Source organism: Rhinichthys klamathensis, unplaced genomic scaffold (assembly GCF_029890125.1).
Source record: "Rhinichthys klamathensis goyatoka isolate OS25496 unplaced genomic scaffold, OSU_Roscu_1.1 h1tg000033l_1, whole genome shotgun sequence".
In the NCBI taxonomy this organism is placed as follows: domain Eukaryota; kingdom Metazoa; phylum Chordata; class Actinopteri; order Cypriniformes; family Leuciscidae; genus Rhinichthys; species Rhinichthys klamathensis.
In genome coordinates this window covers 55,767-82,745 of record NW_026606582.1, presented here as the reverse complement: position 1 = coordinate 82,745, position 26,979 = coordinate 55,767, and the positions used below count along the sequence as shown (strand labels likewise).

The window sequence follows — 26,979 nt, the reverse complement described above, 5'->3', positions numbered from 1 at the left end:
AAGATACACATTACAAATACACAACTTAATATACAAATGAAATAAATAGTGCTTTATTTTTTCAGCTACAGTATGAATTTAATAGTTGCATTGAATAAAGTAATTAAATGAACAAATGTGAAAATAAAACACACCATTGACTTCACTGTATAAATTATACATTGATTCTTATTAAAGCTGCTATTAAAGTTCTCAGTCAAGAGCAGTGAGTGATTTCCTCTTTGTGTTTTGTTGTTTTATTAACATTTAAAGGGATAGTTCTCCCCAAAATTTTAATGGTCATCATTTACTCTCTCAATTTGTTTTAAACCCGAATAAGTTTCTTTCTTATTGAAAATAAAAGTTATTTGGAAGAATGTGGGTAACCAAACAGTTGATGTACCCCAATGACTTCCATAGTATATTTTTTTCCTACTATGGAAGTCAATGGGGACCAGCAACTGTTTGGTTAGCCACATTCTTCAAAATATCTTCTTTTGTGTTCAGCACAAGGAAGAAATTAATACAGGTTTGGAACAACATTGCAATGATGTAAATGATGACAGAAATTTTTTATTTTTGGGTGAACTATCCCTTTTAAGGACAAGCGGCAGTATGTTTACTATTAAACCTGTGCTAAGGTTAAGACGCGACGTGTCTAATATACGCACATTTGACAAGCAGATTTCTTACAATTTTCTCTGTTCGCTTTCACTTTAGACATAACCAACTTTGTTTATGTAAACCTTGTGTGTATTTCACAGTATTAGCGCAATAAGACTCGAAAGATAACTTAGTCCAGTAACCAGGCTTTTAGTGCATGTGCGCTTCAGGTGTAGCCTATGCGCCATGCGCTCAGAAAAGTGCATATTAGAACAGCACATCTGTTTAACCGGCAAGGCTTTAAAGCACATGCAAATAATGAACTTTTGTGAACTGCAGTGTCCCGTTCTTCTGCGTTAACAACTGATAGAATGCACGATCCTACGATATTTCTTCAAAAGCAGATTGTGGAGACATTTTAATCGTCCATGATCAAAAATCGTGAGATCGCACACCCCTAACTCTCAGTGCTAGGACTTCCTCCACGAGAAGAATCTATACCACTAAATAGGGTGTCTTTGAAAGGTTCTGTACTGCATGTCATGCAGACCCAATTAACTGCCAGATTGCTTTAGTACTGGAGTTTCTGCAGGAGAAGTTATAATCCCCTTGTGGGACTAAGCAATAGTCCTTGAGGGTTGGTTGAGACCACCTTCGAACCTCTAGAGTCAGCACCTGACAAGCTTTTGACTCTAAAAATGATTTTCTGATGGCAATTGAAGAGAATTGGGGACTTGCAGGCTCTGTCGACCTCGTCATCCTGCTTAGACTTTGCCCAGGGAATGGTGAAACCCTGACTACTCGACCGTACGTCCGATCACTCTTGAAGCTTTCTGTCTGGAGCAGGGGAAACTTCACTGACTGAGTCTAGTCTGTGCTCTTCAGACTTGCGTCCACCGCACTAGCCAGTGGCAGGAGTCAGAGCTTTTCGGTTGCTAAGGGGGTCGTAACCGGGGAGCGGCTGCCACCAAGCAATCAATGTCACACTGGGTGAGAGATGCCATTGCTCTAGCCTATGAGGCACGCAGTCAAGCTTCGCCTCTAGAAATGAGGGCCCATTCTACCAGGGTAGAATGCTTTGGCAAGGCATGCCCCCTTATAACAAGTATGTGATGCGGCAGGCTGGTCTTCTCCGCATACATTTAAAAGATTTTATAGTTTGGGTGTTCATGCTACTCCGGGCTTGTGAGCACACACTACACAACCGTGAGGGATCCAGAAACAACCAGTGCGGCGACGTGGGTATTCTCGTTCCCATAGTGCTTGACGCAGCATTGAGAGTAGCTATTGAAAGGGAACGTCTCTGGTTACTTGACTGTAACCCTGTTTCCTGAAAAAGCAGGAATGAGATGCTGCGCTTCATTGCTGCACTGAGGATGTGCCTGGACGTCTCTTCAAACAAAGTGATACCTGTAGGGGTCACCTATTGCACATCTATTTGTAGCCTCTGACAAGCGATTGTTCCAGTGACGTCATCGACAGAGGTTCAAGGCCAATTTAATTGGCGTCTTACACACATTAATCACAGCCAGTCATACACAAAGCGTTCCCATAGCGCTCAGCACAGCATCTCGTTCCCACTTTTTCAGGGAACAGGGTTACAGTCAAATAACCTGAGACGTTTTTAGTCCAAACTCACTTCATAACGTCAGTTGAGTGTTTGAAAACATCCTTCTGTGAGATGATGTGGCTTCTTACTCAGAATAAGGCAAACAGCATATTATTTCATAGTATTCTATACAGAGATAAAGGCTGTCAATTAGCATTGAAGTATAAATATACTTTATTATTTTGACAATACCCGAGAAGGCTTGAAGATGGAGCAGCATTTACTACTGATCACAGAGCTGTGCTTCACTGACAAGCTGCGCATAATTGTGCAGTCCTAGTATATAATAATAATAAGATATTCCTGTTGTCGCTGCCTAGCTTTGTAGTGATAACAATCCATGTGATGCTAATGAGGAAATTATGTGGTCTTTAGTTGCTCCCTTCGTCAAGTTCGTTCCAAACAACTTCTTATGACACACAAGTGCCCTGCTTTCTCCAAAGTTCCCACTTTAAGGGTTCTGCCCTTCAGTGTGAGTAGGGCATTGGGATGCTCACTTCCAATTGGAATTTACCCGAAAACTACAGGTATGTTTGTTGGAGCAGGGCTGGAACTAAACTCTACAGGGCTGGAACTGAGTTTTGCACACCTAATCTAAACCTTTTCAATCCTGGTCGTGGTCATGGGGACCCGCTCTGCACATTTTGCATGTCTATTTTATTTAGCACACCTGATTTAGATCTCATTTTGTTCAATTTGCACTCTGAAAATGAGTTTTGAACTCTCAAAGTGCACCAGATTGATGAATTTAACTTTTACAAAATTTTCTTCCGGGTGCAATGCCCCCAGACCCCCCTAGAGAGACCGATGTTCACCCACCTCAGTTTCACAAAATCCTGTGGGAAACACTGACATAACCCCAAGTGCCAAAGTGCGATTTATCTAGCTATATTTGTTTACCACTAGCGCATGCTGATTCCGTTTTATTTTTCTATACTAACTTGCGTCGTAGCCTATGATTCAGTAGGTGTCATCACCGTACAATCTACATACATGTCGCACCCAAGTTTATTAGATCCATGTCGTACTGTGTGATTTGTAATGATCTTAAAGGATTGCTGAAATCTGTCTGTAGATTAATCTGTCCGTAGGCATCAGATAAGCGAGACATACAAAATGTGCAGAGCGGTGGGTCCCCAGGACCAGCATTGAAAACCACTGATCTAAACCATGCTAATGCCTATCCACAAATGCCAACATAATTCTCAAGCTTATACAGCTAAATGTTGTGGTCTATAGTTTCAATGGCGGTGCTAAGATCTTACAGTATTAGATAGGAGATGAGCCAATAAGAGTACAGTCTGATGAGGCATGAATCTGGACAAAATTTCTTCACTGATGCTGTTTCTAAGCAAAAAAATTAACCGTTTTTGAGTTTTAATTGTAATGCTACTACTTTTAAGGTTTTAGATCAGCCTATAATTAGCTAATTCTCCAGGATCAAGTTGTGGTTTCTTGGTAAGGGGTTTTATTACTGTCAGCTTGAAAGTTTTTGGTGTGTGTCATAAAAGATAATGAGGTGGTAATATTAGAGGAGGGTTTAATGTGAAAGTGAGAATGGAAGTTTGATAGTCAGGACTAAAGCCAAGATTTGTAAATTTGTGTCCACACACAATGCTAACCCTAACTTCAGACAATTTGGAGTATAGCACACACACCATATGGATTTCTTTTATGGTGCTTTTTGTCCTTGTTGGTGTCTGATAGCCCCATTGTCCATTCACTTTTATTGTATGAAAAATGGTAAATGGTAAATGGACTGCATTTATATAGCGCTTTCACAGACCCAATGGCCACCAAAGCGCTTTACATTTGCCTCACATTCACCCATTCACACACTCATTCATACACCGACGGGCGACGGCAGCCATGCAAGGCGCCATCCAGCTCGTCGGGAGCAGCCGGGGTTAGGTGTCTTGCTCATGGACACCTCGACACTTGGTCAGGTGGAACCGAGAAAAAGATCAGCTTGGGCATTTTGCTAAATTTCTCCTTTTGTGTTTCATGGAAAAAGTACAGGTTTGAAATTAGTGTATGAGGTTGAGTAAATAATACACATTAAAGGGTTAGTTTACCCAAAAACTTTAATTCTGTCATTAATTACTCACCCTCATGTCGTTCCAAACCCGTAAGACTTTCGTTCATCTTCGGAACACAAATGAAGATCTTTTTGATGAAATCTAAGAGATTTCTGTCCCTCCATTGACAGCTACACAAAAACCACTTTACACTTCAAAAAGTTCATAAAGAGATTGTAAAACTAATCCATATTAATTGAGCGGTTTAGTCCAAATTTTCTGAAGATATGATAAATGGATTTAATTTAGGCTTTTATTCACATATAAACATTGATCAGCAAACATTAACAGAAGCTCAACCGAACCTGCTTGACGTGCAAGAACAAACTTCTTGCTGAAGCTCAAATGTGCTGAGTAACACAAGAATGTGCTGAGTAACACAAGAATGAACCTTATTGGTTCTTGCAGAAGCTCAAACGTGCTGAGTATCATGAGAATGAACCTGTTTGGTTGTTGCACGTCAAGTGAACATGCTTAAGCTTCTGTTTATCATAACTGATGAATGTTTATAAGTAAATAAAAGCCTAAATTCAATCTGTTCATCATATAAAGCGATCAAGTCTCTTCAGAAAATTTGGACTTAACTGCTCAATTCAGACGGATTAGTTTTACGACCTCTTTATGAACTTTTTGAAGTGTAAAGTGGTTGTTGTGTAGCTGTCAATGGAGGGACAGAAAGCTCTTTGATTTCATCAAAAAGATCTTCATTTGAGTTCTGAAGATGAACGGAAGTCTTGCGGGTTTGGAATGACATGAGGGTGAGTAATGAACTATCCCTTTAAATGTAACATGAACCAATTATTTTACACTTTTAAATTTTTATAAAAAAATATATACAAATATAGTTAATATACAACACTCCCAAGGAAACACCTGAACTATATTTTACATCTGTAGAAACAGAAACCTTGTATGGTATTTATTTTGTTTATCTATGTTTAGGGATTCCCATCAGCAGTTTGAGGGAAATTAACTTGCTGATCAGACTGAGACACCCAAACATTGTAGAGCTGAAAGAGGTGGTGGTGGGAAGCCATTTAGAGAGGTGACTAAAGAAAATATATACTGTTCATTCACAGATATAAACAGAGTTGTATGAAATGTATTTGTAATTAAGTCTTGTTATACCGTGTCTTATTTCATAATGCCTTATTATTTTGAACATCAGCCTCTTTCTGGTGATGAGTTACTGTGAGCAAGATCTCGCCAGTCTGCTGGAGAACATGCAGTCACCTTTCTCTGAAGCTCAGGTGCGTTTGATGAACTACCTCATCTTCATACACTGAAATGCTATGCCATAAGTCTGGAATCAGAATAGGTTTTTAAAGACATGGTAAGAATTCTCTTATGCTGTTGCAAATACTGGACAGAGACAAAATATAAGGTAGAGGTTAAACACATAGAAGCAACAGTCTGCGGCATGTGTATGGTTTTATCAATATGAATGTGCAATACAGATAAGATTATCAAATTAGTCAAATGCATACTATGGTTTCAACTTGTGCCCAACCAGAATTTCTGCCATTTAGAATTTTTAAATAGACATGCTTTTTTGAGCTCTTTCCTATGGCTGAGCATCTTGAGGCCATCATGATCAAAAGTTATTAAAAGCTTTTCATTATACCAACCGTTTTCATATACACTTCAATGAATTTGTCCGAGAACAAACATGAAGTGGGGCTGAATGCGAAGCAGGCTGTAATGATGAATGTTTGATGTACCCTGTTGAAACTAAGTTTGATATGTCATCGCCACGACACCCTGAAGATACCCGAGCAGTTACGGCACTACAGGTCATTAAATCTGAAAATTATCTTGGCTATATTGTGAGTACTCTTAAAGGGTTAGTTCACCCAAAAATGAAAATTATGTCATTAATGACTCACCCTCATGTCGTTCCAAGCTCTGTTCATCTTCGGAACACAGTTTAAGATATTTTAGATTTAGTCCGAGAGTTTTCTGTCCCTCCATTGAAAATGTATGTACGGTTTACTGTCCTTGTCCAGAAAGGAAATAAAGACATCATCAAAGTAGTCCATGTGACATCAGTGGGTTAGTTAGAATGTTTTGAAGCATCGAAAATACATTTTGGTCCAAAAATAACAAAAACTACGACTTTATTCAGCATTGTATTGTCTTCCGGTTCTGTTGTCGAGCCGCGTTCAGTGATGCTGATGACGTAAGACGCTGATGACGTGTTATCTGGTGCGCCCGAGCTTCGTTTACAGTCTCTGAGGGAGTAAACAAAACAAAACAATACAATCTTCGCAAACATGTCTAAGGATTTCGACACAGAAGAAGACTTGCTTTTTTTTTGCCCAGCCATATTTATTTGAACCTGAATACACGGACGCACCAGATACACGTCAGCAGCGTCTTACGTCAGCAGCGGCACTGAACGCGGATTGACAACAGAACCGGAAGACAATACAATGCTGAATAAAGTCATAGTTTTTGTTATTTTTGGACCAAAATGTATTTTCGATGCTTCAAAACATTCTAACTAACCCACGGATGTCACATGGACTACTTTGATGATGTCTTTATTTCCTTTCTGGACAAGGACAGTATACCGTACATACATTTTCAATGGAGGGACAGAAAACTATGAAGGTAAATTAGTAGCAATACTCGAGAGCACGTAGATGTGAATTTGAGAACTTGTACAATAAATATTTCGTACGTGTATGTGAACATTTACACTCACAGCTCCAATGTGAAAACCTGTAAAATAAAAATCTGAACTTGAACGCTGAGATTTGCACTCGCAGACAATAGTCACAAACCTGTATTCTGAATTTGAAGCTGCAGACAAGTAGTCACAAATGTGTAAAATGCCATTCACAAAGATACAACGACAGACACAAACTTGTAATACAAATTTGCACTTCTTCTAACATTCAAATTCGCAGTACAACCTCAAATTGGCACTTGCAACTTCTTAAATCTGTCACTGCAAGTTCAAATTTCGCGCCTTGACTTTTGCTACTCTTTTCGCGATATATGAGGTGCAAAACTGATTTGTGCACTTGTAACTCAGTAGTGGCGAGAGAGAAAAGGGGGCGGGAGCGGGGGTGTTCAAAGGAGCCGTTTTATTGGTTGCCGCCTAGCCAATGAAATGGGACTTCTATTGTACACAATGATGTCACGAAACCCGGCTCCTCGTGGATGTTCTGAACCGCTAACATGGCTATGGGCTTTAAGTCCCACTCCGATCATATTTTGAGCTATTTTTAAACATTCCCAGTGGTCTTTAAATTATGATTATGCCATTTTTAGCCAAAATCACAAAACCTGTGCCGTTTTCTGGGACTTCGCTTCAGCAGAGCGGCAGTAGCTCATTAGCAATTCGCCTCTGCGTTGTGGGCGGAGCCGTTGGCACGGAGACGACCCTCCCCCTGCCTGTTGCTGAGAGCTCTGTCTCTCCCGCTAGCTTACACCCCCAATACCGGTGGGGCAACAGTATTATATACACGTTAATTATTATTATCCGAAGTTAATCAAAGTTATCACCGATCATTATTTCACTCCAAGATGTCGCGTGTGGAGACGCCCAGTGGAGTTACTACGTCACAACTCCAGTCTATTTTAGCCGGCATTTTAGCGTCTGCTACTGATTCACAGCCATTTGAATGTAGAAATACTCAGAAATACAACTTTGAGCTTATTTTTCTCAAGATATGTCCTCTAACATCAGAAAAATGCCACAAGAACATGTTAACACCTAGAAAAACATTATTTTCATCGGAGTGGGTCTTTAATGCATTAGACTGATTTAAAAGACATAAATGATATTATCAAACTTAGTAAACACCATACTAATAATGTATAGTATAGGCTACTACAGAAAAACAGATGAGCACAGAATATGACGAAAGAAAGCAAATTTGTGTTGAGTGGAAATAAACCAGTTGCCTGTGTTTTATTAATAATGTATAACGAATTGTGTTTTTTTTAGTGCTGGGCAACGATTAAAAAATTTAATCGCGATTAATCGCATGATTTTCTTGCGATTAATCGCGTTGTTACGCGCAATATTGAATAATGAATTCTAAAGTAGTGTATTGCGCACTTTTGATTTAATGTACTGCTACAAAAGTGCAATAACATGTGGTTTGCAAAAACTTTAAACAAATAAGGTGCTTTTATACCAGCAGTATTGCCTTTACACAGTATCAATACAATATTTCTTGTAAATCTCAACTTAAACATTAACGTAATCAAATCAAATATTTAAACAAAACTATTTGCCACTGCCAGGGCATTACCTTTTATCTAGCTTGTTAAAAAGAGTCCAGTTTTCTTTTTTTTTTTTTTTTTTCTGAACAGGTATCTTGTATCAGGGAGCAGCAGAAACAGTCTAGTTAAAGGGTCATGATCACTACTACAGATATAAGTCGACCAACGTTACTTCTCTGATAGAAGCTTAGGTTTGGTCATGGCATGCCATGGTTTCCCACGTAAGATTACATTAAACAGAGGTAAAGCCCAATTTATACTTCTGCGTCGAACTCACGCCGTAGCTGTGTAGCGCGCGTACCCTGACGTGCATCTCTCAAAAAATGTAACGTCAATTCTTCGCGTACTGCAAGCGCTGTGATTGCTAGAACCGCTCCCCGGGTTTCACACTCTCCCCGGGTTTCACACTCTCCCTCTGCATGTGTAATTGCGCGTCAACGCGGACAACGACGCTGGACGCAGATATATAAATGAAAACCAACGCGTAGTCTATAGCGTAGAGGCTCCGGCTTAGGTCCGACGCAGAATTATAAATCAGCCTAGAGTGAGGTGAAGTGGTCGAGCACAGGTGCAGCAACAAGCGGGTGCGTTCCTGTGAAACTGTTGCGGTCATGCTCGCCTCACGCACGCGCCCGCGCGTTGCCGAAGTTGAATTTTGTACACGACGCGCAGCACAAATCATTGGAAGAGAGACTGATCCTTGGCTCGCTGTTTGTGAGTTTCCAGAATCTAAATAGTTATCAGGACATCAACAGGAGGGAATTCACATGGCAGAGCATCCCCGCTGAACTAAACGCAGGCCTATCAGGTAAAGTTATGTATAATTTTAATTTAAGTTAAAAAGGCTACAGCTGCGTAGCGCACAGAAGCCGTTGCATGGTTACCATGGAGCGCCTGTCATTCACTCGCGGAGCGCTCTCCCTTTCTGTTCACCTGAGAGAACCTGCCAAAGCCCCTCCACTGCTTGTTTGGGTGGGTTATTTGCTGGCTGACCAACATCCCACCCCTCCTGTGATCATGGTTTGGCTGTAGGCCTATGTGTATTCAGAGCCAGTGAGCAACGGACTTTCAAAATAATAATAATAAAAAAAACTGCGTTAACGCGCGATAAAAAAATTGTCGGCATTAATTAATAAATGCGTTAACGCGATAATAACGCGTTAACTTGCCCAGCACTAGTTTTTTTTTATAACTGTTGGTCCATTAAGCATCATTAAGCGTTTTCTTGGTTTTCTATGAGAGGAAAATGCTTAATGTACAATTAAACGAGTTGCGTTCATATTCTGCTCAATTGCTTTTCTGTATGCTTTGTTTATGGTGTTTCCTGAGTTTGGTCTTAATACCACTGTCTTAATTTAACGTGTTGCGTTCATATTCTGTGCTCATCTGCTTTTCTGTAGTATGCATTATTGTTTGCTAAGTTTGATAATATCATTCAAAATTATCAAATTAATGAATTAAAATTAATATAAAATACCAATTCATTGCAAAATGTCTGTATAAAGTGTTTTGAATTATCACTAACCATCCCTAATTTTGTTCAATTATTTGAATGATCAAATACTGAGTAACAAAAATGTTTGCATTGTGTTCCCTTTCTAACCAAATGCTATAGTTTGATTGTAATCATAATGCAAAACCTGATACTTACCTAAAAAAATTTGTTAAAAAAATAAAGTAGTCGTCTTTTAGAATATCTAAATGTATATCTAAATTAAAAAAAAAAAACGAATAAGATAGAGAAATCATGTCTTAAACAACAAAAGGAATCAAAAAGCCTTTCTATGTATTTATATAGGAAGCTATAGGCAGGTACAGGACATTGCACACATGTAACTATTTTGTAAAGCCACTAGATGGCGCTCTTCTATTTGAACATTTTTTTTTTAGGCTGGCACTCTATTTTGATGTGAAATGTTGCATTTATTGAATTTTTTTTTATATAAATATATAATATATATATATATATATATATATATATATATATATCAATTCTAATGGAAAAAATAGCTCATAAAAATTATATAATTAATGCAAAGTATCATAAAAAACTCTAAAAAATCTAAATAATGATCAGAAAATATTATAGAACAAACATATATTTGATTGGTTATCCTGGGAAAAAATAAAGTTAAAGTTTAAAGGGGTCATATAATGGTACATGCACTTTTTCAAGTTGATTGTACTGAAATGTGTGTTGGCAGTGTCTGTACACAACCATCATTTAATGATAAAAATCTATCCAGTGTTTTTGTTTTAATCTCCTTATATGTTTTCCCCTGCCTCAAATCGAGCCGTTCGACCGTGTGACGTCACACGGTCGGACGCCCCTCCCGCGATTGTTGATTGACAGCCGGGTTTCAACACAGACAATGTCAATCATAGTCTGCGCGGACCGGCGCGGTCATTGTTGATATGCTGGAGCACTGTCTATGAGCAGAATGGCGTCTAAGCGATTGTGGTGTTCTGTTCTTGGGTGTAATAACGAACACAGCAGTAATTTTGATGTTCCTAAATTCGAACCGCTGAAGACGCAGTGGCTGAGTTTTGTTTTCGAAGGGAATATTCCCCACGAGCAACGTCAATGCTCTCATGTTTGCGCGAATCATTTCTCAGCAGACTGCTTTATAAAGGAGGGTCAGTATAAAGCTGGTTTGAAGAAGCTGCTCCTGAATAAAGGATCGGTACCAGCTATTCGTGTTCCTGCTGAACCTCTAGAACAACTGAAGTGAGTGTAACGTTTTATTAACCTTTATATTAATATTTATATCTTTGCAAATCGCTAGCTGCACGCTTCACGATGAATGCGTCTAAGGTTTACACTCAGGGTACATTACGGCATGTTTTCTATGTACGACGTTCTCAATATAATTCATAATCCCACGTTTATAATGAACAACGCGTTATGGTTATTGTGTTACAAACGTGTACGCACAGAACAGAGAGGCGGGTGAGCAAAGCTCATGATCATTTAAAGTCATAAACGGCGTGCTGAAAACAGAGCTGTTTTTTACCAGGTAAAATAACTGTTTTCTTACAATACTAATGAGAATTTTTAATTAAAGTATATTACAAACTTTTAATTTAGACCCTAAAGAATCATATTAGCTTGTACAAAAATGGCATTATATGACCCCTTTAAGGCTTCGCCCGTTTTTGACCGGGAGGAAGCTAAGTGTAACCCATTTACGAAGAAGCCCAGAGGGTTAAGCCATGTTAGCGTTTCAGAACATCCACGAGGAGCCGGGTTTCGTGACATCATCGCGTACAATAGAAGTCCCATTTCATTGGCTATAAATAAATAAGCTCCAATAAAACGGCTCCTTTGAACACCCCCGCTCCTGCCCCCTTTTCTCTCTCGCCACTACTGAGTTACAAGTGGACAAGTTAGTTTAGCACCTCATATATCGCGAAAAGAGTAGCAAAAGTCAAGGCGCGAAATTTGAACTTGCAGTGACAGATTTGAGAAGTTGCAAGTGCCAATTTGAGGTTGTACTGCGAATTTGAATGTTAGAAGAAGTGCAAATATACTTTACATGTTTGTGCGTGTCATTGTATTTCTGTGAATGGCATTTTACACATTTGTGACTACTTGTCAAATTCAGAATACAGGTTTGTGACTATTGTCTGCGAGTGCAAATTTCAACATTCAACTTCAGATTTTTATTTTACAGGTTTTCACATTGGAGCTGTGAGTGTAAATGTTCACATACAAGTACGAATATTTATTGTACAAGTTCTCAAATTCACATCTACGTGCTCTTGAGTATTGCTACTCTTTTACCTTCATAGAAAACTCTTTTAAATCTAAAATATCTTAAACTGTGTTCCGAAGATGAACGGAGGTCTTACGGGCTTGGAACGACACGAGGGTGAGTCATTAATGACATCATTTTCATTTTTGGGTGAACTAACCCTTTAAGATCTTTATTGGGCTATATTGCTCTTCAGCCCTACCAACTCTTTGGTATGTGTCATCAGCACCATGCTCTGAAAGTACCTATGAAATTTAGAGGAAGCATATCATTTTATAAAATAAGTCCTCATTTTAAATTCATTGGGTCATGCAGATTAAAGTGACACAAGTATTTCAATGAAAACATAAGGCCTCATTTAAAATCATCCTATATTTGGATGTTTGACAGTCTTCGAAATGTTCTTACTAATGATTTATAAAACAGCTGTACGTTCAAAAAAGTTCTTAACTGCATCCCTCTTAATAAATTGCAGTTCATTTTTAATTCAAGTGAACAAGCGCTTCGACTCCATCTACAGAATACAGAATTTCGCTTTATGGTTCATAAGGAGTATGACACTCATCATCATGGCCCGGTTTCTGGCCAACGTGTGCATGTGTAGATTCACACACAAGAATATTCATAAACAGAAAGAATTCATTTCAGTGATTGTAATTATCACAAAGCAGTTAATGTTGCTCATGTGTGCATATAATAATATTAGTGCATATTGGACATGATTCTCTATTTATCTTTACATTTTAGTAAATGATGTTAGAAAGTTTGTATGCATGCTCTTCTGCTGGCATAGGCATAAGAACATTTTCACATCGGTTTTAAAATCCCGTTTTGTTCCTCACTTTTGATGCTGGATGGAAGCCATGGAATTTAGGATCAAATCTGATTGTATGCGTGTTTATGAATGAGGCTCCTACTTTGATGAACCACCAAATTGTGACCATCTTCAGATCATGCTTGTTAAAAGTTCTAGAATTTCTGATAGGTCAAACCGTTTGCATTTAATGCATCAATAATTCAATGTCGAGGACACCTAGCAAGATGTTTATTACAATTATCATTGGAAATGCTATCTCTAATTGAATTAATTGGTTATAGATCTGGCACTGTTGTCCTCTGGTCCCGGAATTGCTGCTTGCAGCTGTATTGATCTTATGTTTGACTTTCGCAGGTGAAGTGTATAGTTCTTCAGCTGCTTAAAGGACTGGAGTATTTACATCACAACTTCATTCTTCACAGGTCAGAGCGTACTCATATTAATCAAAGCTTGTTCTGTTCAGTAAGAGATTTCAGTCTATTTCATCAACTGCACAGTGAACACTTAGTGAAAAATAATTTTCTTTTCTACATTTAAGAGCCCCTGCTACTGAGTGTTACTGTACCTGTCAACATTTTCACCAAGGCTGCACCAATCAAAAATACAGTAAAAAGAGTTTAAAATGATTTAAAATGATTGTTTTCTATTTGAATACATTTAAAATGTAATGTATTACTGTGATGAATAAATTACACGATGACTCCAGTCTTGAGTGTTACATGATCCTTCAGAAATCATTATTATGCTGATTTGCTGCTCAAGAAACATTTCTTATGGTTATCAATGTTGAAAACAGTTTTTGCTGCTTAACATTTTCGTGGAAACATTAAAACCATTCAAAAATGTGTGGTAAAATTATTAAAAAAAAGAGAGAGAATTTACATTTACTGTGTACATTTTACACAGTATTTATACATTTTTTCATACTATTATCTATAGTGACAGTAAAGACATTTGTAATGTTACATATATTTAATAAAGGCAAATAAATGCTGTTCATTGAACATTCTATTCATCAAAGAATCCTGAAAAAAGCATCACAATTTCCAAAATATTAAGCAGCACAGATGTTTTCAACATTGATAATAATCAGAAATGTATCTTGAGCAGCAGATCAGCATATTAGAGTGATTTCTGAAGGATCATGTGACACTGAAGACTGAAGTAATGATGCTGAAAATTCAGCTTTGAACAAAGGAATAAATTACATTTTAAAATGCATTCAAATAGAAAACAGTTCTTTTAATTTGTAGTATTACTCACTGTTTTCACTGTATTTTTGATTAAATAAATGCAGCCTTGGTGAACAGAAGAGACTTTGTCAAAACCATTAAAAATTGTAATGTTTCCAAACTTTTGACGGACACTACTGATTATCCAGTATGAATAATGTGGAACTCAAATTAGGGCTGGGCGATATGGCCCAAAAAAATTATCACGATATTTTTTTTATTTCAGTCGATATCGATAATTATCACGATAAATGTCAAATCTTTATTTCTTTCAAGTTTAAAGGCAGATTTTTGCTCCTAAGTGAAAGTTGTATAAACCAGAGCGTTAATTGTGGTTTTACCTCTTTATTGCCAGAACATATCATGACAAACACTTGCCAAACAGGTGAACATTTCACAAATCTGAGGTAGAACATTCAAATATTTGTCATTTTTCCTTAACAAAATTAATATCTGAATAGAAAAATATTTCTTCAGCAGTTTGCAGTGCAGGCTGCAATATTCAAATTACATGTTTTGTCTCGAAATGCATATTTGACAGTGAGTTGACAGTAAATCTGCATCCTAACTCAAGCTAATACTACTCTGTTAAATTTATGTTCATTAACAAAAACAGTAACATCTGTTTAATTTGGTAAAATGTAATATTCTGACTGTTTGAGTTTTATTAAAATTAACCATTGGTCATCCAGTATCATGCATTTAGATCATGATAACCACAGATAAAACCAGGTAAAGCCTAACCTATAGCACCTCACTATCATGGCAAAATGTAACTTTATGGTTTCTATGGTATTTGTATGAAAAACAGTAGCCTAACAGTTAAATACATTATTAAATACTATAATTATATTCCATTAGTCATTTAATACATTGTCTACATTAATAATATTATACAATTCAATATGTATATGCCACATTTCATGGTGCAGTTAATATTACTAGGCCAACCTTACAGTAAATCCATGGTAGGCTAAATGGATTCAGTATCAATTCACATTCTGACTGTATCGTTGCGCGCAGTGTTTCTCCTGTTTGTCAGCGGTGTTTCATCTGCCTTTAAACATTTGTGTTCTTCGCTGAACTCAAGCGCTTCTCTCACTGGATCTCGTGAGCGAGACGATCAGAGTAAACGCGTCTGCTCTGCTCTAGTCTAGTGAGCTCCCGCTGCGCTGCCGTTTGGACTTTGAGCCGAGCGGATAAACGGTCCGTGAGGCGCGCGCGGTTCAAATGAGTTTCGTTCCGCTTTTGGCGCATAAACATTATCGAACATTTATCGACCTCTTGATATCGTTTTATCGAGAAAAATTATATCGCGATAATTATCGTTATCGTTTTATCGCCCAGCCCTAACTCAAATGATGAATTTCGTTATTTCTCATGTTGATGCTTATGATTTTTATTAAAGGGATTTGAAGGTGTCCAATCTACTGATGACAGACAAGGGCTGTGTTAAGATAGGTGAGTGGATATAAATACACTTTTTTTATTAATAAAATTTAGAGAATGAGTGGAAAATGTGATTTAATTGGCATGAATAATGTGAAAATGCTCTTGCAAGTAGGCTTGATTATCTTAATGCCTAGGTGGAAATCACATGAGGGTCTGGACCTACCCCATCTGAGGGTTACAATCTGCGGTTTTCCTGCAGAATTGGGCTACTTTTGCAGTGTTGCCCCAGGTTGTTTTTGAAGTCCGCGGGTTGAATCGACACCAGGGGATATACCAGGGGAACCCTGCCAAAAAAAACAGATTTTTCCCTCCGGAACGCTAGTTTTGGGCTAGTTTTGAGTAGTGTAGAAAAAACTCTGAAGCGAAGACCAGGAGACTTGGTTGAATCTTCAGCAGGATTCTTTATTGAGAACACGAGCTGTCGGTAGCTGCAGTCATCAAGTCTAACTAAGGCTGTGTACATTGTAGTTTATATACATTTAGAGGGCAGTGCTTAGAAATGGAGACAAAGCACCTGGGTGACGACCTTAAACAAAGCATGCAAATGAAGTATACAGCTATAGGAACCCACCCCAGACTCTAGAGTGCTACCAATCCTAATCCAATCAGCATTCAAAGACTGGGACAGGGGCTCCAAGAGCCATTAAAGACAAAGGGTGAGAGTCTCAGGCCCTGTCCACACTACTGCGTTTTCCTTTAAAAACGGAGACCTTTTGCTACGTTTGCACCTCCCTGTTGTACAAGTAAATTCTGCATTTTACAGCGCTATAACCGTCTACATGCGCCGGAGTCAAGCTATTATTCGAGCGATCTGTGACAATTCCTGTGTGCAGCGGCGGCGTTGACCGTACATAGAGCGTCGGTTTGGGGTTAACCCAGAGCATGGTGGGATAATTTTATCAATGAAGTTGTGTTTACACCGGCACACCCATGCCCAGTGTTGGTGAATGGTCACGTGATCCGCGTTTTCAGTCGTTTTAATGTGGACGGTGATCAATTCTAATACGCAGCTAAAACGCTGGTGTGGACGGAGATTGTATTCGTTTTAATTATCCGTTTCTAAACTAAAACGCAGTAGTGTGGATGGGGCCTCAGTAATCTGACTCATTTAACTTACAATAGAGAGAACAGGACTGGCAGGAATCTCTTGCTGGAAACTTTGCTTAACCGCTGATATCATCATCGTAACCTTACATGCTAAATTCAATGTACTCTACCTTAGTTTTTCATGTTATGTTATGTAAGGACATAAGATCAGCAGATCTTAAACAGATTCTTAAATTTGTAATCCCACAGAAGCAATTGGGAGGGTTTTGTTGTGAACCTGGCAACCCTTACCTCACCTACCCACACAAGTCCAGTGGGAGAGTTCTCAGTAGTTGTGGAACTAGGCTTATTTTATTCACTTTAAACATTGGATGAAGTGATTATTTTCTATTTAATACAGATGATGCGGAGTCATCAATAAATAAAATAAAATAATGATGATACCCAATGTATTTTTTCCAATGTAATGAGTCCGCTATACTGGCTATTAAAACGTTACCTAGCTTGTTTGCTAGCTTGTTTAATACCGCAGCTTGTTGGGTAGTAAGTCACCCACTACAACCAACATGGCGATAAGCCTATGTGTGAACTGGTATTAGGCTAATATTGTAGATCTGCCGTTGTGTTGGGCTTTGCTCAATATAATGTTAAGTGGCAGATCAGTGGGCTTGCTACAGTTGAATATCTAAGTAAGAGAAGTCCTCTGTCCCATACGTAATCTAAAATACTATGTGGAGGACGCAAGATCATTTAATTAACTATAGCTGTGTGTTGTTGTCCACTGTACACATATCCTTACAAGTACAATTTTGGACCCCCCAAACTACTTGAACTATGACCTAGACAATGTACTTGGCAGGTTTTATGAGATTCACCCACATATTCTGAATCAGGAACTCAATGAGCTACTCTGTATGTGGACTTCTGTTTTCTGTCAGTGATGGATGTCTGATGTTTTTTCCTCAGCTGACTTTGGTCTGGCGCGTGTTTATGGTATCCCTTTACAGCCCATGACTCCTCGAGTAGTCACTCTGTGGTAAGCAGATAAACTTCAGGCTGATTAGTCTCTCTATCATCCCGCTAATCCATCAAATCCCTCTTTCCATTACTGACAATGTTTTCTTCACAGGTATCGTGCACCAGAGCTCCTCCTAGGGACCAAAACTCAGACGACTGCCCTGGACATGTGGTGAGAACTGTACAAACAGTGCCAGAACAAAGCCTTGTGTAATCAGATTACCTTTTTAGATATTAGTCAAGACACAGTGGAAAGAAGCAGAAGGAACAGAGAGTCTTTAAAGACATAAGCTTTTTGGTTGTGTGTCTCGAGACAGTATTTCAGATAGGCAGCCGTCAATGGAAATGGTACCATTGGTCACTGAGTACAAAATGGAAACAAATAAGTCAGTAAAAATAGGTATAAGAAAAAAATGTGAAAGTGTGATCAATATTTTTTATATATTTAAGTCACCTTCTGTACCTACCACCCTTTTGTTTTACATCAGCTTTGATATTATTACTCTTACTGCTATTATTATTTAACAGTGCATCTCCATTATTGTCATTAGACTATAATTATAAGAAGGTCTAGGTCAATGTAACCCCCGTTCCCTAAAGGAGGGAATGGAGACGTTACGTCAGAACTGAACTGACGAATTGGGATCTCGCCTGACAGCCCAATCAACCTTCGAGTGTAAACTAAACAAGCCAATGGACATTTTGCATCGCACACCCCGCCCCGCGAAGCAGGTATATAAGGAAGCGTGCTTGCACTCACACATTCAAGTTTTGCGGTGAGGGGCCGAGGCGGTGTGTACCAGCTGTTCAGCTGTGTAATTGTGGCACCCCAACGGGTCACGGCTGAACTTGGGCCTCATATGCCAAGACAACGTTTTTTTCTGGTGAATGTCGAGTTTTTTCGTCATTAGAACGGCTGAATCTGAGAAAGTCAGTCCATCACATCACGTTTTCATCAGCTTAAAGGTTATGAAGATTATTGTAGTTATGTGGGCACTCGTTTTTTTTTTTTTTTTTTTTTTTTTTCTGTCATTTGGCCAAAATCTCACATTATAATGAAGCGTTACGCACAGGCTATTTTGTCTGTGACTCAACGACAAATGCAAGACACTCTTCTCCGCTCCTCAAATACATAAGAAACACCCACTTGTTACGTTCCCTAACTGTCTAGGGGTCGGAAGGAGAAGTAACAAAGGAAAGAAAACGTAAAATTAACATAAAAAAAAAAAACAAGAACACACTTCAATTCCTCTGTCCCAGAGTGAAGACCACACCAGATGATATAAGAATCAAAGCAACATGACATCATGACTTTGCGTAAACATACACGCCACTTTCAAGTCAAGTGGCGTGTTATCTATACGCATTTTGAGCTATCCGCGTGTATGTCCACGCCGAAATCTTTTGCGTGTATGTCTACGCCATTAAACGTCCGAGTGATTCCGCGTGTATGTGTACGCCGTTAAATGTCCGAGCGAAACGAAGCAAAATCTATATCTACATCTGTGGAGCGATATTTCTTTTCCTAGGATGGTAGGGGAACACTCATAAATGGTATTAACCCCAGTGACGGGTAGGTTTAGGGACGGGGTTGGGGTAGGTCATATATCTACATAATACAGTAATATAACGTTAAGTCAAAGGCGTTGATAAACACGCTGAAAAGCGATTATGCGTGTTGATAGCACGCCAAAAAACTATGCGTGTTGATAGCACGCCATCGTTTGTATAAGAGCAACATTTCTAGAGTTACCATCTACATTCTTCTTTTTCCAAGCCTGGCAGTCGGCAATGAAGTGATCTGGACCTAGGCAGTAAAAACAGACACGTCGGCCTCTTCCACCAGGGGCAGATCTGTTGTCTGAATAAGCAGTGTCTCCTGATGCACCTGAGAATACATGTGTTGAATCTTGTGTCACAGTGTTTGAATGAGTAAATTGAGTGTTCGACGGCCGAAGAGATGGAAAGACTTTTCGGTGTGTCAAGATAAATTCATCTGCTAACACAGCAGCATCTAAAAGCGAAGTTACCTTCTGTTCATTTAGATGAACAACGACACTTTCGGGAAGACCCCCTTTAAAATCCTCAGTTCTTTATTTACCCTTTATCGTAAATAAGCAGAGACTCTCCAAACTGCGTGTGGCACTTCAAATGCGTAAAGGGTGAAAAGTAGTAATGATTTATGTTAAAAATGACTATTTTAAATTGCTTTAATTTATAAAGTAATTGTCTTAAATAGTTTTAGCATTAGAGTGAAATAAAAATGTGAATGTCTTTCTGTGGTATGTACTGTGTAAGTGTGACCGTGTTGACGCATTGTGTTAAGATCTGTCTCCGGTGATCTGATTGCAGGTGGTCAGCACTAAATAGATGATGTATTGTCAGAAACATGTGATCACCTGTCAGTCAACCAGGGGTGTGAAGTAACGAATTACAAATTGATAATGAATATTGAATGACTTATTGTTGCACATAAAATTTCAATGTTCATTAATTAAAATGACTTACCTTTTTTATACATGAATTAAAATGATGATGAGGATACTGAAAGTAACTTTTTCGTCTTTGTAAAATACATTACTTGTTATCAGTGATAAACTGTGTCTAAAATAACAGGCAAATACTACAAAAGTCAAAATTAAAACTGTAGTTTGTCAGAAAGAATGAAGAATCTCTATCATTCAACAAAGGAGAATGTGAATCACAGTGATCACAGTGTTTATTATAAGGGTGGAGAATCCGCAGCTCAATACTCACAACTCATGAGTACTTTTAAATAAGCAACTCTTTTACTCGAGTAGGTTTTTGGACAAGTACTTTTACTCTTCCCAAACTACAATTTTTGTAAAGTAATGGATTGGTACTTTTACTTAAAGCTCCAGTCCGTAACTTTTTTAAGTTAAAAATAATCCAAAATAATTATATAAAAAAAAACGTATTCTGCCAGTGGTCAAAACTATCTGCTTGCCATAGCTAGATTCAAAACGGTTAGCTTGTAATAATGATTTTAATTCCAGTGGTACTGGTGGGTTTCCGCGGGAGATTCGAGCATGTCTTTGCGTCATTACGTCACACCCGTACACATAAAGAAGGAGTTTCGGCTAGCCGGCTATACTGCGCGTGACGAGATGTTTAGATGTATAGGCTTTTCTCGCAGCACTTTACATAATTAAACTTATGGCATCCAGAAAGATCCAAACAACAATCATCAGTGTCAACTGGAGATTCAGCAGTTATAAAACCCAAAAGACTTCGTACTTCGGATTTAAGGTGGCTAGAGAAAGAGAAAGAAACCGTCTCATGCGAACACAGTGGATTTAAACATCGGCGGGGCTTTTGAAAAGTGCGTGAACTCCGTGTTTTGAAGGGGTTCAAAACGGAAGAAGAGACGGCTTTTTTCTGCTGAACAAGTAAGACATTTCAATAGTTCAATCGTGTAACAGTACGTTTTCTTAATTCACACAGTTATGGAGTTTCCTTTGTTGTGCCTTTCTCGTTTTGCTATTATGGAGAATATGAATTCTGAACTACGCAGGTAACCATAAAACACATTAAATTTAACATTAGTCACGCAATGCTGATGTTGTTAACATGAACAATTTGAGAACAAAGTAGGCTATAATTTGCACGGTTGCTGTAAATCGCGTTGATTAAATCTAACGAAGCTTATCATGTCGAATGCTTTTTCCCCCTTAGTTGGTCAGAACAAAAATGGATGTTACTTACTTGTTCAGAAGACATTTTCTTATGAAAATTCTTATGTTGGTCAAACTTTCAAAAAGTGAATCTGTGATTCTGTATGACAGTATATCCACACAGCGCGGTGACTGACAGCAGCACTCGCCTCAAAGCACTGTGTTCATCCGCGCTGTTTCATGCCGATTTACAACCCACGTAAAGATAATAATTCCGCGAATCACTGCAGTTACAGATTTCGAACAGAGAGATGGCGACAAAGAGGAAAAGATACGGACTGCAGCTTTAAGTATATTTTTTTCAGTACTCTTTCCACCCCTGCAGTCAACCACTCCACTAAACGGGTTTAAACATGGCTGGTGACATGAAAATAAACACCTAATTGCAACAACAAAAAAGTGCATATATACTTAGGACTTCACAAAACATTCACATTTTAAATGCTTTATCAACACACAGTGACAGTTATGCCTAGTAATGTATGCAATCAGAGACTCAAAATCTGATTAGAGAAAGTCACAGAAGACACATTTGAGTTGCATGTTAAAAGGTCTATGATTTGTCTTGTCTGGCCAATTGTGATCGGATCGCCTAAGAGAGATCAAAATACCGCTTGTGTGTGTGTGTGTGAAAACCAGAGCAGAATCTTTTCAGTCTTCATGAACAGATGTCTATGTTCTCCTCTTGCAGGGCCGTTGGCTGCATCTTTGCTGAGCTTCTTGCCCATAAGCCTCTTCTACCTGGAGCTTCAGAGATCCAGCAGGTGGATTTGATCGTACAGCTGTTGGGAACGCCCAACGAGAGCATCTGGCCGGTACTGAGTTTAGCTTCAAAATGAGATCCATAAATGTAGGAAGTGTGTTTTAGAAGTGAAAAAATACTTTAAGCGTTTAGCTTGTAGTATCAACGTATTTAAGTCCCCCATAGTCAATAATTGTATACCTTAAAACAAATTTTTGATCACCATTTCTTTTCTTTTTCTTTTCTCTGTGGAAAAAAAATTCTTCATACCTTAAATTAGCTTGAATGTACCCAGCTAACAAAATTATGTTCTAAGAACGTTGTGGGAACGTTGGTTTGAAATGTTCTAAAAACGTTGAAATGTCCAGTTTGCTTAACGTTGCTGGAACGGTATCTTAATGTTAGCAAAACGTTGCTGGAACGTTAGCATAATGTTGCTGGAACGTTATCTTAAGGTTAGCGTAACATTGCTGGAACAGTATCTTAATGTTAGCAAAACGTTGCTGGAACGTTAGCATGATGTTGCTGGAACGTTATCTTAAGGTTAACATAACGTTGCTGGAACGTTAGCATAACGTTGCTGGAACATTATTTTAAAGTTTGCATAACGTTGCTGGAACGTTAGCACAACATTGCTGAAACATTCTTAAGGTTAGCATAACGTTGCTGGAACAGTATCTTAATGTTAGCAAAACGTTGTTGGAACGTTATCTTAAGGTTAGCATAACGTTGCTGGAACATTATTTTAAAGTTTGCATAACGTTGCTGGAACGTTAGCAAGCACAACATTGCTGAAACATTCTTAAGGTTAGCATAACGTTCATGGAACAGTATCTTAATGTTAGCAAAACGTTGTTGGAACGTTATCTTAAGGTTAGCAAAACGTTCATGGAACAGTATCTTAAGGTTAGCAAAACGTTGTTGGAACGTTATCTTAAGGTTAGCATAACGTTCATGGAACAGTATCTTAAGGTTAGCAAAACGTTGTTGGAACGTTATCTTAAGGTTAGCAAAACGTTCATGGAACGTTATCTTAAGGTTAGCATAACGTTCATGGAACATTATCTTAACATTGCTGGAACATTGACATAGCGTTGCTGGAACATTATCTTAAGGTAAGCATAACGTTCCTGCAGCGTTCTTTCCCCAAAAATGTTATTAACAATACAACAATCAAAGAACATTAAAATGTCCACTTTCTTTCATGTTAAAATTACATTTTAAGGTTAGAAAAAAAATTCTGCACCATTCGTTCAACTTAATTTTTTTTATTAACACAACCATGTGAATTATAAGCACACACTTTTACAGCACATCAAAAAGTAGAACATTTCATGATTATCATACATTTTAAACGCTACATTATAGCTTAAAAAAACAACAACAAATATTTTCATATAAACATTTAAATGAAATGAAAACCGTTTTTAAGGGTTAGTTCACCTAAAAATTCTGTCAGTAATTACTCACCCTCATGTTATTCCAACCCCGTAAGACTTTCGTTCATCTTCAGAACACAAATTAAGATATTTTTGATGAAATCTGAAAGCTGGCTCACTCCTCCGTAGGCTTCTAGGCAATTTCATTCTGGCGAATTTATCAAGCGACGACAATCATTTTTGTGCACAAAAAAAATAAATAAAAAAATAACAACATTATTCAACTATTCCTTTTCTTCCGTATGGGCCTCTGAGTGACTTCACTAGTGCTGGGAGAAAAAAATAGATTCACCTAGGTATCACGTTTTTTTTTCTTCTTCTTTTTTCAATTTTAAAATTTATTTTTTGTATTATTATTAAAGAATCGATATTAATTCAAATTAAATTTATTTTTGTCCTTGCTTATAGACGAGGTTGACCAAAGTAAGTCACTTTCGTTCCAACAGAGAATGAAATGTGTCGTTATCTTTGAGTAACGTAATATCCCTTTCAAGTGGACGCGTGAAAGCGACGTGAGATTGAATGCATTGAAAAGCCCTTGCGCTACTCATATACAGAGAGATAATACAATAGAGCTGCACGATTCATCTTTAAAAAACTTGATCTCGATTCAATCACCCACGCGATTTGTTTCCATTTCGTCTGTCTATTAAACCTTTGACAAAATCATATCGCAACTTTTAAAGCTGTGCTGACCCAGAGACGTCATGAAACAGCTTCACAAACTGTCTTTTCAACCTAATAGTATCATTATTTCTGTAATACAATAGTTCAAATTATCATAGAAGTTATGGATATGGCCAAAAAAAAATTATCACAAACGATATTTTTTTTTATATCAGTCGATATCGATAATTATCACGATAAACGTCAAATCTTTATTTCTTTCAAGTTTAAAGGCAGATTTTTGCTCCTAAGTGAAAGTTGTATAAACCAGAGCGTTGTGGTTTTAAAAATCTGAGGTAGAACATTCAAACATTTGTCATTTTTCCTTAACAAAATAAATATCTGAAAAGAAAAATATTTCTTCAGCACAGTTTGCAGTGCAGGCTGCAATATTCAAATTACATGTTTTGTCTCGAAATGCATATTTGACAGTGAGTTGACAGTAAATCTACATCCTAACTCAAGCTAATACGACTATGTTAAATTTATGTTCATTAACAAAAACAGTAACATCTGTTTGTTTGTTTTTTATTTAAGGACCACATTTTTATTTGGTAAAATGTAATATTCTGACTGTTTGAGTTTTATTAAAATTAACCATTGGTCATCCAGTATCGTGCATTTAGATCATGATAACCACAGATAAAGCCAGGTACAGCCTATAGCACCTCACTATCATGGCAAAATGTAACTTTATGGTTTCTATGGTATTTGTATGAAAAACAGTAGCCTAACAGTTAAATACATTATTAAATACTGTAATTATATTCCATTAGTCATTTAATACATTGTCTACATTAATAATATTATACAATTCAATATGTATATCCCACATTTCATGGTGCAGTTAATATTACTAGGCTAACCTTACAGTAAATCCATGCTAGGCTAAATGGATTCAGTTTCAATTCAGATTCTGACTATATCGTTGCGCACAGTGTTTCTCCTGTTTGTCAGCGGTGTTTCATCTGCCTTTAAACTGATTTAAACTGGACATTTGTGTTCTTCGCTGAATTCAAGTGTTTCTCACTGGATCTCTTGAGCGAGACGATCGGAGTAAACACGTCTGCTCTAGTGAGCTTGCGCTGCCATTTGGACTTTGAGCCGAGCGGATAAACGGTCCGTGAGGCGCGCGCGGTTCAAATGAGTTTCGTTCCGCTTTTGGCGCATACACATTATCGAACATTTATCGACCTCTTGATATCGTTTTATCGAGAAAAATTATATCACGATAATTATTGTTATCGTTTTATCACCCAGCCCTAATAGAAGTACTAGGATAAAAGTTTAAATTTAAAAAAATATAAACACTGATGTCTATGATAGCGATCAAAATAGAGTAAAGCCCCAATCACACCTAATGTTTTTCCGGTCCGAAAACGCGAGGCGACAGCACTGACCCAATCAAACAGAACGAGCAGTGAACTGCATTTTTTGTTGGTAGGCAAACACAGAAACAGCTGTCCTGTCATTCAAGTAAACGTCAAATCAGCCTTTTATTAACTTTGTTTACTTTCTGTTAACATTGTGGTAGTTATGATTTGTGAAGTCGTTAAGCTCCTGATAACCCCCGAGAGCACCACAAGTTTATCCTCCATCATCGCACTCTCCGGCGTTCAAAGCAACAGTAGCTTTCAAAACTACAACGGAAGACCCGCCTCTCCATTCATTCGATTGGACAGTGGAAAAAAAACAGAGGACAGCGCATTTACTGCTCTAAGTTGATTTTTTTTTAACTCCAAAAACGTGAGGCGCAACCGGCGGTTAAACGCGAGGCGCCTGGGGTGTATAAACAGCGTACAGAACGCGCACTGCCATAGGGAATCAATTGAAAAAAGGCGCCTCTCACTGCCAAAAACGCATTTAGGTGTGATCGGCCCCTAAACCAGCTTAAAATAACGCATAAAATAATTATCGATTACATTGTTTAACAAGTGACTTACAAAATGTATTTATTTAATCATTTATTTAAGAGAATGTAGTACTATCGTATGATGCTTCTGAAATAAGTCAGAGAGATGTGATGAATTGTTTTTGTAAATATGACTCATCTTATACATCATGTAGCCTGTACAGTCTGTATAAGTGTATGATTTAACTTTTTCTGATGGTCTAGTGTTAAAAATAAAATAAAAATCGCAATATCGAATCGCAATCCTAAAAAAAATCCTAATATCAGCAGTATCAGCACCCAAGTATCGTGATAGTATTGAATCGGGAGATAGGTGTATCGTCCCAGCCCTAGAGTTCACGAGACAGCGAGAACTGAGAAGATGACGTAGATGGGTCTCGATGTAGTGCGGCAATTTTGTGAACTCACTCAGAGGCCCACACATAAGAAAATTAATAGTTGAATAAAGTTGTTATTTTTGCATACAAAAATTATTGTCGTCGCTTGATAAACTTAAGATTGAGCCACTGAAGTCACTTGTGGCGCTTTTCCACTGCATGGTACGGCACGGCACGCTTTGGCGCTTTTCCACTGCATGGTACGGCTCGCTTTAAATGGTACCACCTCTGTTGAGGTTCCAAGCATACTGTACCGATACTAAAATGTGACGTGAAAACACTGCAGATCACTGATTGGTCAGACAGAATCGTCACTACCA

At 38.0% G+C, this 26,979-nt stretch overlaps 1 protein-coding gene across 2 annotated transcripts in view; it reads left to right on the top strand.

Moving 5' to 3' along the window:
- The window catches only part of cdk10 (cyclin dependent kinase 10), a 48,022-nt gene that overhangs the window by 13,227 nt on the left and 7,816 nt on the right, over positions 1–26,979 (top strand). For both annotated transcript variants that reach the window (XM_056245759.1, XM_056245758.1), the window contains exons 4-10: positions 5,212–5,314; positions 5,438–5,519; positions 13,435–13,502; positions 15,721–15,773; positions 17,778–17,847; positions 17,941–18,000; positions 22,215–22,338. In XM_056245759.1, coding sequence (XP_056101734.1) covers positions 5,212–5,314; positions 5,438–5,519; positions 13,435–13,502; positions 15,721–15,773; positions 17,778–17,847; positions 17,941–18,000; positions 22,215–22,338 — 560 coding nt within the window. The remainder of the gene's footprint in view (positions 1–5,211; positions 5,315–5,437; positions 5,520–13,434; positions 13,503–15,720; positions 15,774–17,777; positions 17,848–17,940; positions 18,001–22,214; positions 22,339–26,979) is intronic.